This window comes from Argiope bruennichi, chromosome 3 (genome assembly GCF_947563725.1).
Source record: "Argiope bruennichi chromosome 3, qqArgBrue1.1, whole genome shotgun sequence".
NCBI classification, from domain to species: domain Eukaryota; kingdom Metazoa; phylum Arthropoda; class Arachnida; order Araneae; family Araneidae; genus Argiope; species Argiope bruennichi.
The window spans coordinates 33664420-33679443 of record NC_079153.1 but is presented as its reverse complement, the minus strand read 5'-3'; the positions used below and the strand labels follow the sequence as shown (position 1 = coordinate 33679443).

The 15024-nt window shown below is 26.7% G+C and overlaps 1 protein-coding gene across 13 annotated transcripts in view; it reads right to left on the bottom strand.

Moving 5' to 3' along the window:
* LOC129964285 (bromodomain adjacent to zinc finger domain protein 2B-like) overlaps positions 1–15024 on the bottom strand; it is a 114832-nt gene that overhangs the window by 13988 nt on the left and 85820 nt on the right. For 12 of the 13 annotated variants that reach the window (XM_056079047.1, XM_056079041.1, XM_056079040.1 and 9 more), the window contains 14 exons: positions 11133–11248; positions 10947–10991; positions 9872–9913; positions 8892–8957; positions 8732–8794; positions 7969–8046; positions 6928–7039; positions 6701–6843; positions 6403–6507; positions 5343–5452; positions 5118–5192; positions 4680–4959; positions 3770–3829; positions 1513–3337 (listed from right to left, as the gene is read on the bottom strand). In XM_056079047.1, the coding sequence (XP_055935022.1) occupies positions 1513–3337; positions 3770–3829; positions 4680–4959; positions 5118–5192; positions 5343–5452; positions 6403–6507; positions 6701–6843; positions 6928–7039; positions 7969–8046; positions 8732–8794; positions 8892–8957; positions 9872–9913; positions 10947–10991; positions 11133–11248 (3120 nt within the window). The remainder of the gene's footprint in view (positions 1–1512; positions 3338–3769; positions 3830–4679; positions 4960–5117; positions 5193–5342; positions 5453–6402; positions 6508–6700; positions 6844–6927; positions 7040–7968; positions 8047–8731; positions 8795–8891; positions 8958–9871; positions 9914–10946; positions 10992–11132; positions 11249–15024) is intronic. The other variant, XM_056079048.1, reaches the window with a different exon arrangement.

Here is a 15024-nt window from a genome sequence, read left to right as displayed (position 1 = left end):
ATCAAGTTAAATATGAATTAAATTTTAATATATCTATAATTTTTCATAAAAAGGGAAGTAAAATAAAAGAGTTTAGAATTAAAATATTAGAAATTAAAAATAAATGTTCAAAAATGTCCACTTCAATTTACTAAAATTCAGATTGAAACAATTTTTTTAATGGAACTTGTTCATCTAGTTAACAGAAGTATTTTATCCTACAGGATAAATGAAAAATATCTTTAAACTCTAAAATATATATTAAAAACAAACTATCAAGTTTTTAAATGAAAATATTCAATGGCATTAAAATATTTGATATTATAGTTGTTTATTGAAATATGGCTCTTCTGCAGGAAATATCACTTGTATGCGTTTATCAAATTTAAATCTGTAATGCAAGTACAGCATCAATTTCAGCCTATGTAAAATTGAAATCAAGATCAACCATTCATAAATATTACAGATTTATGGTGAAGCCTCTATTCTCTAGTCCTTCATAGAACCCAATTAGGAACATGTGTTGTACATGACAAATGACGATTCTATTGAAACTTTCAAAACATTTGTTAAGCAAGTAAGATATTTTTTATTTCTTTTTTAAGTACTAAGTTCTTTTTTGAATAAATAATCAATAAAAAATTAGCTTTAATTCTTAACTTTCCTTCTCCAACAGAATTCCAGAAATGAGTATATTCTTTCAGAAATCAATGATTTCTTTATAAAAAGCACTGCAACATTTAATAAAAAATATAAAATAAAAATGATACTTAGTTCCAAAATTATTAAATCAATATTTTTTCCTTTCTTGTTATTGTTGTTAAAAAAATAGTTTCAGTTTAAAAATATTTTTACATTTAAGTTTCTAAACAAGAATTTCCTTCTCAAAATATAAAATCAAAAACTAATTTATTTTGCTACAATACATAATCAGAACAACAGTAAGATTTTATTATTTCTGAATCTAGAATAAAAAAAGAATTTCATTAGAATTAATATAGCCAATTATAATAATTTCAAAAATCTACTTCTCACAAATATAATTTAGCAGAATCTTATTCTTTAAGTTGAATTTAATTATAAATTTCTTGTTATTACTCTCAATTCACCAAACATGATTATATTGACAAATTTAAGAGTCAAAAGGATTTTCCAATATATATATATATGTGTGTGTGTGTGTTTGGTGTATGGAGCGTCATCCTGGCAGCGCTCGAGTCATAACTCAACAGCCAGTAAGAAGTTATCCGATTCCCGTCATTAAAACTGTATTCAGTAATGTAATAGCGTTCATCGATGTAAAATGGCCCAGCCGTTCGTCAAGTTCATTAAATTCGTTTATGTTAAATTAGTGTGCGATTCTTGTAATATGAGCCATCTCGACGCATTAATCTCAACCGGGCTTCCCCCTAGGGCCCGTGAGATATATTTGATTTGATATAGAATCTGATTAGTAGAGGCCTGTTTTTCGAGCCAGAGTTACATGTTTCTCTACATATATACATATACACATTTAATTCTTTCAAAACTTACCAGGGGGGATAGGTTGTGGAGCTTCATATTCCTGAGTCATCTTTTCCATCAAGAGACGCTTTGTAAAACAAGGTGAAGGAGTATCTCGTGAGGTAGGTGTGGCACAGCCATGAGAGGTAGGTCCTGGAGTGGCACTTGGTGTTGGTATTGAATTGGGTGTTGATGCTGGAGGTGGTCGATTGAAGTTCAAATTGAAATCTGGCATGGGCGAAGAATGAGACACAGTTGATGTAAAAGATGAGTGATGAGATGCACATGTAGAAGGGGGTGTGGATTGGTAAGTAGGACCAAACTGTGGTGGGAGGAATGGATGGAGGAAGAATCCAGGAGGTACAACTCCATTCATTAACTCCATCTGTAGATTGGACAGAGCAGATGCAACATGTCCTGGAGGCGGAGCAGGATTGGCTGTTGGAGAGGAATGTGCCACTCGAGAATTGGATCTTACATCTGGAGAACAAATATTAGCTGGTGAATGAATGGCTGAGTTTCTTGATCCTTGTGGTGAATTCAATAAACTTTCATCACAAGGCATTCTTGGGAGGATGCTAAACCAAGGTTTTTGGTTGCTAGGCTTTTCACCAAGAGATTTAAATATTTGTTCAGCTGACAGCATACCAGGTTGAAGTCCGAGGAATGGTCCAAAAGGATTATTTGAATCATTTTTAGGAAGGTTGAAATATGTGCCATTCATGTCCCTTTGGGGCATCAAGGGACCATTAAAGAGCATGTTCCCCGCAAGAATGGAAGCAAAGAGAGGAGAATTGAAGAGCCAATTCTGATCGGGAGGAATGGACGGGTTGGGAGCGTGCTGCCTTTCTGAAGTGCCATGCAGCTTAGGAGCACCAAGATCTAAATTAATGCTATTATCACATAAGTTTGGCATAAAAATGTTCACTGGTTTCTTTTCTTCTTTCATATCTATCATTTTATCTATAAATTTATTTTCATTTTCCTTATGACGACTTTCTTTTTTCTCTTCTTTCTTTACTTTAATCTCTTTTTCCTTTTTCAAATTTAATGTATTGTCACTATCATTGCTAGGTTTTTTATCTGGCGTCCAAGTCCTTTTGATAGGGCTAGGCAGAATTTCAGGAGTGCTTTTTCCTTCAGTTTCTTTAGAAGGATTAATTTTAATTTCTTCATCTTGAGCAGATTTCAAATTATTGTTGTCAACTACATTATCTTTAGACTCTGAATTAATTATAATTATTGAATCATCATCCATTTCCTCTTTCAAATCAATTGTAGCACTTTTTTCAGGAGCAGCATTTTCTGGTTCTGGTGCAATTTGGATTATTTCCTCCATTTCAATATCTTCCTCCTTTTTGATGGAACATTTGTCTACTTCAGGCATTTCACATTCTTTATCAGGTTCCAAATCATCATTTTCTTCTAATTTCACTTTCACTTTGCAAAGTTCTTCTTTCTCTTCAATTACAGGTTTCACATCTTTGGACTCATCTAGTTCATTAACAGCTTTTTCATCAACTGAAGTGTCCATCTTAGAATCAACATCTTTATCATCAACCATATCCGTTTTCTCTGAACTTGAGTCTTGTTTCTCTTCAGCACATTTTTCTTTAACAATAGATTCATCTTTCACAGAATCAGTATCCTCCTCTTTTTTAACAGGTGGCTCCTTTGCTTCAGCTAGAACTTTAGCTTGCTCCTCCGGTCTGAGTGAAGATTCCATTGATTCAACATATACACCACCTGCTTTGGGCAGAACCCAGTAACGTCTATGATACCTGTCCATACCGAAAGTAGCACCGCGTATGGTATAGAAGGCTTTAGTTAATTTGTTGGAGCATAATGTCAATTGCTAAAAAAAAATAAAGTTATAGAATTTAGGATTAGACAAAAATCTAAGATAAGCAACACATTTCACAATAAAGTCAGTCAAAATTTTAAATGTTTCGGAATTAACAGCAATATTATTTAAGGAAACATCATTAATTACAACTTAAATCAATATATCATTCATAAATAAAAATATTTATCTAAATTATTTGACGAAACATTTAAATTATCAACATACAAGATTATTTGCATTGGAATTTTTAAAAAATACTTTGCAACTGATATAAAAAAAAAATTCTGTAATTGAATAAACTTTTAAGAACTCAAATATCATTTTTTAATAAAAATTATTACAAATTATTATGCAAATTTATCAACCACAAACACAAATTTCTATGTTAATTTTAAAAAGAAAAATTAAAAAATAAAAGCATTCCATTTAAATAATTCTTACCTTGGTTAATTTTTCAATCTTCTTATTAATTTCATCATTAGATAAATGTAAATCTTCATCCTGAAAATTCAAATATACAAAATTAATAAGAAATAATTATAAATTTGATCTAAAAGCATAAAACAGTGCACAAAAAAGTACAACTCTATTTACAATATCATATTGTAAATTGCTCAGTTACTTTCAACAACCACAGTAGAATTACTGACAGATCAAAAGAGGTCATGCAAAAAAAGGAGCCAATGGAATCCTGGTTCACAAGTGTGCTAGATTTAGCTTGAAAACAGCAGATATTGTTTTCTATCAGGCAGGATAACATATGATCTACATCTTATACTAATTATATATGATTTCAAACTAATAATGTCACATGAAATATTTAATATTTCATGTGACATTTTTCTTGAAATATATTTTTGTAATATATTTGGGAATGGTATGCCATTTAATGACAATACTGGAAGCATTTTCAAAATATAATTAAAAAATCAAATGAGATTATTAGCAGGTTTAAGAATTTGATGTTGCAGCTGAATCTTACAGTTAGAGAGAACTATAAAATTTATTTATTGCAAGATTTAATGAGTATTTGAATGTGCTGATTTCACCATTACACAAATTAAATCTATATTACTCCTAAGATGTATATAAATAAGTTTTAAGGTTTCAATGTAGTAATTATAAGATAATTTGAGAGTAAAATTAGGTATGAAAAGTTGTGAAGTTAAAAATATTCATGTCAGAAATGCAATGTAATTATACTCTTGAAATATCATTCATTTTGCAATAGGAAATAAAGGTATTAAAAATCGCATTCCACTTCACCTGAAAACATTATCAGACACCAAATATCCAAAATTGCTCATTTTAATAAGTATCTATTAAAATAATAATTATTTTCCTAACTTACTTCACCATCAGATATCTGACCAGGAGCTTGAGTGTCATCACTCTCATTTCCACTTTCATTAGCTAATTCATTTTCCATCTCCTCTAACTTCTCCTTATCAGATTTAGCTGCTTCTTTTGCCTCTGAATCCTCATTTCCAGCTGTATTCTCCTTTGACTCAGTTAAACTAAAATCTGGTATATCTGCAGATAACATATTTGCACAATTGGGATTATCACGGTTTTCTTCCATTGCACTGAGCCTCGCCTTTAAAGCCCTTCGTTGCTGAATAGATCGATATCTGAAATTTCAAAACAATATCATTAGATTTACCTTAATTTGGATACATTACTCAAAGAAAGAATTTTGTTTTATGATCAAAATAATTACCAATAATTTATGTATATTATTAAATACAGTAAAAGTAATTTCAATATAAATAATTTTCTTTTTCCTTACCTACGCAAATCGCCCTCTACAAGCCATTTGTCTTTCCTTAAAACATTCACATTTTCTATATTACTATCTATTTGTCTGAAAGGAGATGGAAGACAAGAATATGAGAAAAGAGTTAATTAAATTTTTTTAAAGCAATCAAAAACATGAAATAAAAACATGCTATAAGTTTACCTACATACACACACACACACCAAAAAAAAATTATTGGCATAATCTGAAAATTACCTTGTAAGCAACCGACTTGTAAGTAATTCATCACAGAGGAATGCAATTACTTCTGCTTTCTGTGTTGCATTCAGAGATAAGAAAGGTTTTGTTTGAAGCCATTCCAACATCTGTTTATAAGAAAAAAAGTGTACTTAGTAAAAATATTTAAACAGTTTAGCAGACATTACAAATGCATGAACAGAAATAATTAAAAAGAGGAACATTTATTTCATTTTTTTATCATAACAATATTTATCTTAATTATCCCTCCCTTATTGTGGCAAGATTGCTTTTTTAAAGAAAAGCAAAAAAAAAAAAAAATGTAAATGTATGACAGATAAACTACTATTTTTATTTTTGAAGTATAAATAAACGTCTAGAAGTATCATGTGTTTAATAAAACTAAGTTAAAAATTATTTTATAGTGGTAGTATATTTTTATAAAGTTGTATGTATGATATACTATACAAAATGAACATAAGGGTTAATCTTCATTCCTAAGCATATAATAAGTATTTAGGAATTGTTGGTTTACTATTTACCAGCAGAAAAACTTTTTTTTCCTTCCTTTTTAACTTATTTATTAGAATGCCTATCTGCCAATCCTTGCCATTTACATTTATTTAAATTCTTCAAGTTATAAGATTAGGAAATGATACTATTATTAAAATATCAAAATTTTAAATTGGCAAAATATTTCAATATTACATTTTAATATAATTAAAGCAAAAGTTATGTTACAAAAAAGACAACTGTACAATTTATTTTCATTACTTAGTGAAAGATGTAAAAATAGAAAGCCTAGATGATATGGAATCATTAGGATAATTTATTCATACCTACTCCTCACCTTTACTGCAACAATAAAAAGAAAAGCTGCATTCATATTTTGTTACTTACAGTGCAATCTAGACTGAAAATAGTAGTTATACCAAACAGAAAAAATGATGCTTACACATCCTCAAGTGCTAAGAATATTTAAATTCAAATAGTAATTAATTTCCTATCTACATGTTAAAATATAACTAAAAATAAGTATCCTCATTTACAGTGATATATTTAAGAAGCAATCACTTACAGGACTTCTTTTATCTTGAGCAATAAAGTATAATCTAAGAACTTCGGACACATTACTGTTGGTGATATCTGCATCCTTCAGGTTTTGCCCCAATACAGTAGCAGCCTAAAAATCAATACAGAAATAAATTCAAACTTAAATCTGATAAGAAATGAAAACTTCCAAATCTTAAATTTGATTTGTCTACAAATATTTTTAAAAATAGTTCTTGTTTCAAGCAATGCTATTTTTTAAAGATAAATGCAAGTGTCATTTATTTATATAAACAAAAAATTAAATAAATTTATTACAAACAAACCTCAGGGCAATGCTGTATGCCAGGGTCATCAATAGCACATACAAGAAGATGGTGCACAATGGATAGTAACTCGTCTTCACACTTTTCATCCAGATTTAATAATGCAGTCTGAAGAGTATTCAATGTTGGCAAACTGTCCACATCTAATAAAGATATTTAAATTAAATTAAATTAGCAAGCATGAGAAACGTCTTTTCCAAATAATATACGCATTTTACAAAACTTACCAAATCCTAAAGTTTCTCCAAAATTATGAAGGAACTCAAACACCATAAGAGTGTCAGCGAAAGCTTTACCACACAACTTTACGCCTGGAATTCTATTTAAAGTTGGCAATGGCTAGGGGAAAATTTATAAATAATTGATATATGCAGATTAAAAAAAACCCACAGAAATCTATAAAACCGTAAAAATAAATGAGTTTTAATAATGCATCAGTCAAGCTTTAAAGAAAAATATCTCGTAAAATGTTATGAGAATTAATAAAAAATAATTATAGAATAGAATTAATATAATTTAGGATATATGCTAGTGTTTCAGAAAAATTGTAACCACTTTTTGCATATAATGTGTGCAGTTCATCTAATAATGTAACATTATTAATTGCCTCGAATTTAAATACATTAATGAAAAATATAATTCAAACTTTAATGAATTTAAAATAATCCCCTGACCAATCATGAAACTGTTAAGTTTCATTTTGCAACAACTGTTTTAGAGAAAAATAAATGATAGCTTAAATACAGAGCTAAGAAAAAGAGAAAAGAAAACTATCTTGAATGTTCATTATAATTACAAAATAAAAATATACATATATAAAATTTCATATTCTGAACAAAAATAAATTTAACCTGAAATTACAGGTTAGATATCTGATAAAATTTAACAATAATAAGGTGAAATAATAAATATTAGAACTTAAAACTGCAAATTAAAATTAGGAATTTAAACAATAACCATTATTCTAGTATATTTTAAAATCTTCAAAGACAATATTTTAAATTAAAAGCAACTATCCAATGTGTATTGAATCTGGCAATTCCTTTGGCCTTATTGGTTACTTACAAAAGAAAATACATATTTAAATGCAAGCATGCTAAAACTAAATAATCAGATAAAGAAAATGTATATGTTCAAAAACAGCTAAATGGGCAACATAATTGTTTTGAAAGTATTATACATAATGAAGAATACTAAAATGTTTAGAAACAAAATTCGACAATCTACTGACAATAAATGTAAAACAGAGCAAATACTTAAAAAATTACCATTAGATCTTTAAGCATCATATCATCTACAGGCTTTTTCAGCTCTCTCAAGTAATCTAATTCTATTCGTCTTTGTTCCTGGTCAGAAAAAAAAAAAATAAGAACAATTAAAAATGTAAAAGTAATATAACATAGTATACATTAAGTTGCATACTTAGAGAATGAATTACATGCAACGAAATTTCATGGAAAAGGCAGAATAACATAAATTAGAGTAATAAAAACATTTTTGAAATTATTTTAAGAATTCTTCAGAAATATTAATCATAAAAAGCATTTAATATATAGTCAAGTAAAAGTTTTACCAACAAACTAACTGAAAATGCATAAATCGGACTTCATTTTTAATCTGCTAGTACATCAATGGTTCTGAGCCTTTAATACATAAATTTTAATTATTTTGCATTATATACTTTCAATTATTCATTAACAGCAACTTTTCAATTCTGTAAGATAATGAATATTTTGGTTTCAATATTAATTAAATGGGGATCTTTTTCAAATATGCTGGATAAAAGTATTTCATAGACATATTGTAATATGCTTTGCTTAATTTTATTTATTTATTTGCTAACTACAAAATTTTTAAAAGAATTATTAATTTTGCATAAAAAAATCAAATGTGCATCACAGATTTTAATGTGAAATATACTAAACATTTGACATTTTTTAATGGATTTTGCTCAATCAAGATATTTTATTATATTTTGATTTTCTTTTGTACAGTATGATATAAGCTAAGAAACTTATTCTCCATACATACCAATTTCTTTTCTCGGTTTATTCGTTTTTCAAATAAGATTTCTTCCCTCTTTCTTTCTCGTTCCTGAAACAAACATAAAAATGTTACTTACATGTTTACAAACAGATCTTATTACCAATTAATTTACTTCAAAACATTTTTAAAAGATCAAAAACTTTACCTCCTGCTTTTTCCTATTTTCTAGGGCTCTCACTAAAATCATGTGTTGTCTACGACGTTCCCTTTCCTAAAATAAATTTTTAAAATTATCCACCTATTAACAAACTTATTTTTATAGGCAAATCAGAAATAATTGGCATCAAATTTTGATAAATACATAATTTAGAATTATATATATAATATAATGCATTCTTATGTTAATTGCTTTGTTGATTTATGTTTTAAATAATAGTTCATACATATGTAATAAAAAAAACATAAATGGTATATTTTAATTTACTTAAGCAATAAACTCATTACATAAAAAGAAATATTAAGAATGCATTTTGATATGCCGTAATTTTTCTTTAATAGGAATTCTATTTATTACTTAAAAAAATAAAAAAGAATACTAAAATAAAAATAACCTAGAATTATGAAACCAAATAACAAAAGGTATTCAATTATTGATTTTTATTTCATTATTATTGTATAAAGCAGCTAAATTACATTGTAATACATATATTTTGAAAAAATGAATGAGAAAACTTTAACACATACATTTTAAAATGATTCTTTAAAAAAAAAAAACTATATCTCTAAATAATAAAACTAAAGCATTCCCAATAAAGATAATAGTTTATTTATAAAGACAAAAATACATGCAGAGCAGCAGGAAATAAAGTTGACAAGAGCAAAATACCCATGAAAATAAAATTTAGCAACATTCAAAAATGCTGACAGCAAGAAGAGAAATGCAACATTCATGAAATTCAAAGAGTAAAATATCATATGAAACTGGAAATTGTTTCTCTTTCCTTTCTTTTCTGCAAGGCTGATAATATTTAACCTTTTGTTTAAAGGAAACTGTAGATTCATAGAGTGCTATATCTAAGGGCAACATTAATTTAAAAGGAAACACCAAACTTCAACAAAAGCTAACATGCATTTATACACCAACTGCTGGCATGCATACATCTGACAGTCTTAACTTTTACATACCAAATCAACCATTAGCAGCATTTCCCTACGTTTCTGCATTTCCTAATACACATGAAAAATATGTATTTTAATACTTTAAAAAGTAGTAGTCAATCATCACAATATACATGAGGAACTATTACAAGAATAGTGTGGGACAGAAAGGGGTAGAAAAACAGAAAATATGAATCCTCTCACCAAATATAGAAACTACTGCATATAAGAAAATTAGAAACATACTAAACAAAATGATAAGTACTTCCAAGAAATATTTGAAGGTTTTTAAGGTAAAATATTTCACAGTAAAGAAAATCTAGAGCACTAATTCCGTAATTATTATTTCCCATTTAAATATTTATCTAAATAAAGTAAAAATTTTGTAATCTTGAAATTTTGAAGAAAAATTTAGAATTCAAAATGAGAGAATCTAACACGGAAATTAAAAAAAATTCTAAAATAACATTAAAAATATAAAGAGTTATTAATTTTTTAAAGGCAGATAAAATAAAACACAGATATTTTAAAATCATGTTATAACTTTGTATAATATAATATTTATAATTTTGCAGCAAGGTGCATTAATAAATAAAAAAATATAATTGAAGGGAATGAAGAAATTTATCTTCAAGATATCAAATTATAGCAATTTAAAAAAACTAAAAATTAAACTAAATTGAATTTTTGGGACTCTTGATGGCTTTGCAAGAAACATAATACTTATATGTTCTAAAAGAATTTGTGAAACAATTTGCTATCATAAATGAAAGAATACATAGAAATATTTATTTTTAACAAAAATGTTATTAATAAGTAATAATTACAACAGTTAAAAATTTATAACAAATTATGGAATAATAAATCAAAAAATATCTTTAAAATAATGACGTATATTTACAAGAAACTTTAATTGATTAATAAAAATGAGCAAAGTTGGCAAGATAGCAATAAAAATTATTTAAATAAACATTAGAAAAGCGATCAAATGAGAAAAAATATAAAAAGTTTCCAAGAAAAAACTGATTTAAAAAAAAAAATGACATTTCAGAAATTTGTATTAGACCATAACAGAGGGCATTTGTATAGAAGTTAGTAGTACCTGTTCTCTAAGAAAAACTGCTTGTTGACGCTTCATCTCTTGATCCTAAGATAAAAAAAAGATCACACCATACATTTAAAAAGGAACCACAACTGACATTTCTCTTATAAAATATATACATATTATATTTGTATTATACTTAAACTACCATCCAGTTAATATATAAAATTCTCAAATGAAAATTACTTCAAGCATCTGTTGAGCACGTATTTCTCTCTCAATTCGCAGCTGCTCCATTCTTTCAAATTTTTCTTGCTGCTTCATTATACGTTGTTGTTCTTTCTGTTTACGACTTTCTTCAGCTGAAAAAGACATTCAGAGAGATTTCAAAATCAATGCACATCTCTAAATACTAGAAATTTACATTGATTCAAATATATTTGTGTTAGACTAGAAGAAGATACGAATCTAAATTTCAAAGAAGAACTCAAAATTAGTGAATGGGACGAGAAAATAAACTTTTCGTTCTTTCCCTTCTTTCTGTAAAAACTTGCTTACCCTTGCTAGACTTCCATGCTTGCAGTGTTGTTCAATAGCAGTTCTAATAAGTCAAATCCAATTACCTGTTCAGATGTTTCCCTTCCTCCTTTCAAAATCTTTCAACCACAATTTTTTAATTTTTTTTTTTTTTAAATATAAACTATTTTATGATCTTGTTGGTAACTGTTAATTTTACAAAATATTCTTCACAATTTTTTTTTACTCACAAAGATAATTATAACTAGCAATTAAATAAATATGAAGTCCCAAACAAAGATGGGATTCTGAAATATCTTTAAAGTATTTTCAAACAATACTAAAGTCATAGACACAAAATTTTGTATGTTCATAGCAAATAGGTTTAATATGTCACCAACTGGTACCACATTGGGACAAATTCATCAAATTACAATTCTTGCAATATGTAAATGCTTCTAAATTATTAACAGAAAAAAAAAAAACTATTTATTTTTATTTTTAACATCAATTTTATTTATTTATTAATTTTTTGTAAATACTTAATCAATTTATTCACAAAAGGTATGCATAATATAATTTTAATGGCAATTTAAACAATAATTTTACAGCAAAAAAATACAGCAACAGGAATTTGATAGGTAAAATGACAAAAGGTACTCTGCAACATTAACATAAATACTACATTTAAAAATATTTCTTGAAATGTGCAAATAACTGCATTATTTCCACTTGTCGATTATTATTTACTAATATACTACAAATCAAACTGTGAATAAATTTATGATTTATATTTAATATTAACTTCCCTTTCATGTAGATAGTCCAAAATGATAACAGCTTTTTTACTATTCTTCTAAATATTAATATGATCAGATATAAGTTACCCCCCCCCCCTTCTTGCTTTCTTTTTCAGGATATCTTAAATCACCAATAGATCTAAAGCTATCTTTTATAAAAAAAAAAATTTAAAAAAAAATTTAAAAAAAAAAAAAAGTGGATGTGTTAACTCCAGTGTAAAGGTTTTAAAACATTCCCCCCCTAAAAAAGTGCATATTTTCTATTTTAATTATCGTAATTTTCCATTTTAATTAATCATAATTTTAGAGCTTTGATTCAAAAAAATAAAAATAAAAATCTGTTTCATTTTAATATTTGGAAAATTTTTGGAAATTACAAATCAATCTTTGGACTAACAAACAAATATTAATAGATAAATATGAAAATTCATTTAGGTTGGCTTAACTCTCAATATTACTTCCTTACTTGACTCTTAAAATAATATTATTATTCTGGAATGAAACATTATAGTAAACAATTTTTATGAATAAAGATGGTAAAAAGTAGGTAAGACAAAGAATTTTAGTAAATTTAAATATATATATATTTTTTAAAAACTATTCATATGTGCAAATATATAAAACCCTTTTTGGTGCATTATTATGTCGAAAAATAAGTAAATTTCCACTTATTTATGTTAATTAACAATATTGATTCAAGTATATAATATTCTCACTTATTGAGAAATTTTATAATTGCAAATATTTATTCTTTATTAAAATAACATATTCTAAATATAATTATGTTATATTAATATATTCTAATTAAAATAAAAGCATTAAGTTAGTTAAGAAATAAATTTAAGTATTGCAAATAAAGTTAAGACATAAAAGGATTCAAGTAGATTCATATCTATGTAAAACTACGCAATGTTTTTATGATTACAGATTAATTTCAATAGAATGTCCATGCAGATTAATTTCAATAGAACTATGCTTCAAAGGCATGCACACACAAAAACAATGAAAATTGTGAAATGTTAATTTTGTTATAGATATTTATTATATGCAAGTGATAAAAAGAAAAGAAAGCAAAAGAAAAATAAAATTATTTGATATTTGTAAAGGGATAATCATAACTTTTGACTCAATATATGCTAAGAAATAATTTAATGCTATATGGATGAAACATTACTTTCCATTTAATTTTCTATAAACCAAATACAGCAGTTTTAGTGAATCAACACACATTGATATTTCGAATTCAAACAAGTATTTAAAAGAAGATATAACAGCAACTTTACTCAAGAAAACCTTTAGGGCATTATGAAGAGTACAATATTTAAAGAAATGTTTTGATTAATCTTTCACAATTTTGGAAACTATACCAGAGAAATAGCAAATGGCACATTTTATACAAAGCATTTTTTAATATGTACTATTTGGTATAAAAGTGAAATGTATACAGTAATATTTTGTTTTTGCTTTACTCCAAACATTTAAACATCTCAAAGCTACATCACCACATTTGAGAATTGATTTCTAAAAATGTGGCAATTGACATACCTTTTCATCTCTTAAGTTTCTAAAACATAATTTTGGAAAATAGGAAGATGAAACCAGATTTAGAACAATATACTCAAAAATTATATATTGCAGAGAATATGAAATACCAACATTATTTTGAAAAGTAATTTGTTCTTTCTCAACTGTAAGACTGCAAATTGTATTCAATTAATAAAGACATAAATTACAAAATGAGATACAGAGACATTCTATTGAATTTTCTTATTATTTTGGAAATTTGTGAACACAAACTATTGAGATACTACACTACAACAGTTGACTGTAAGAACAGTGCATGCAATTGATTAAAACGTTTGAGCAACAGTATCAAAACACTATTCAATGTCATCAATTCTCAGTAGACAGTTATCTTAAAATTTTCATTTCAAAAAGACAGAAAAAGAGGCATTGCTTCATCCGAAATATAAAAACTGAATTCAAGTTTATTGTCTAATAGTAGTAGTCATATTAAAAAAATCCAGTTAAGTACTGAAATGTTTGTGAACTCATTATATCAAAGAAGAATGAATATAACACTATAAGTATGATGGTGCAGGATTTGAAATCATTTTACCTTCATATGCAAAAAGAAATTTTCTAATTTTTGACAAATTTTTGCAAGAGTTTAGGAGCTATAAATATTAATAACGACTCAAGTGAAATTAAAAAGAAAAATTCAAGAAGACAGAATGAATTGCACTATTATCCCAAACAGACAGAAAGTAAATAAAATAATTATTGCCATTTTAAAATTAAAAGAATTTTGATCAAATAACCAAAATCCCCCCCCCCCTTTCTCTCTTCCATGCATACAAACTCACATAATATATATATATATATTATTACCAAGTCCATTTAAAAAAATATTACAACTGACAGTCACAAATCCATGATTTCAAAATTATAGATACAGCTCAAATGGACTACCGTGAGGGTATTTTGAATGATTTCTCCTACTGTTATCGTTTTGTTTACAAAACAAATGGATTTTCATTCCTTTGATTATGAAGCGAAAAATTACTATTTACTTAATTAAGGAAGGGAGTCTTGCGCAATGAATAAACACAATTCTGTTAGTATTTTAGGAAATTAAGAAAATAGATGAAATTAGTTAAGAATTATTAGAAAAAACAGATTATTAAAGCTAAAAGATAAACACTTTTTTTTATTAATACAATTCGTCACTCACTATGTTCTTTGCAGGTTGTAGTATTTTATAATATAACCATTTTTTTATTTATAATTCACAAGTAAAAATATAAAATAAAGGCAATTTA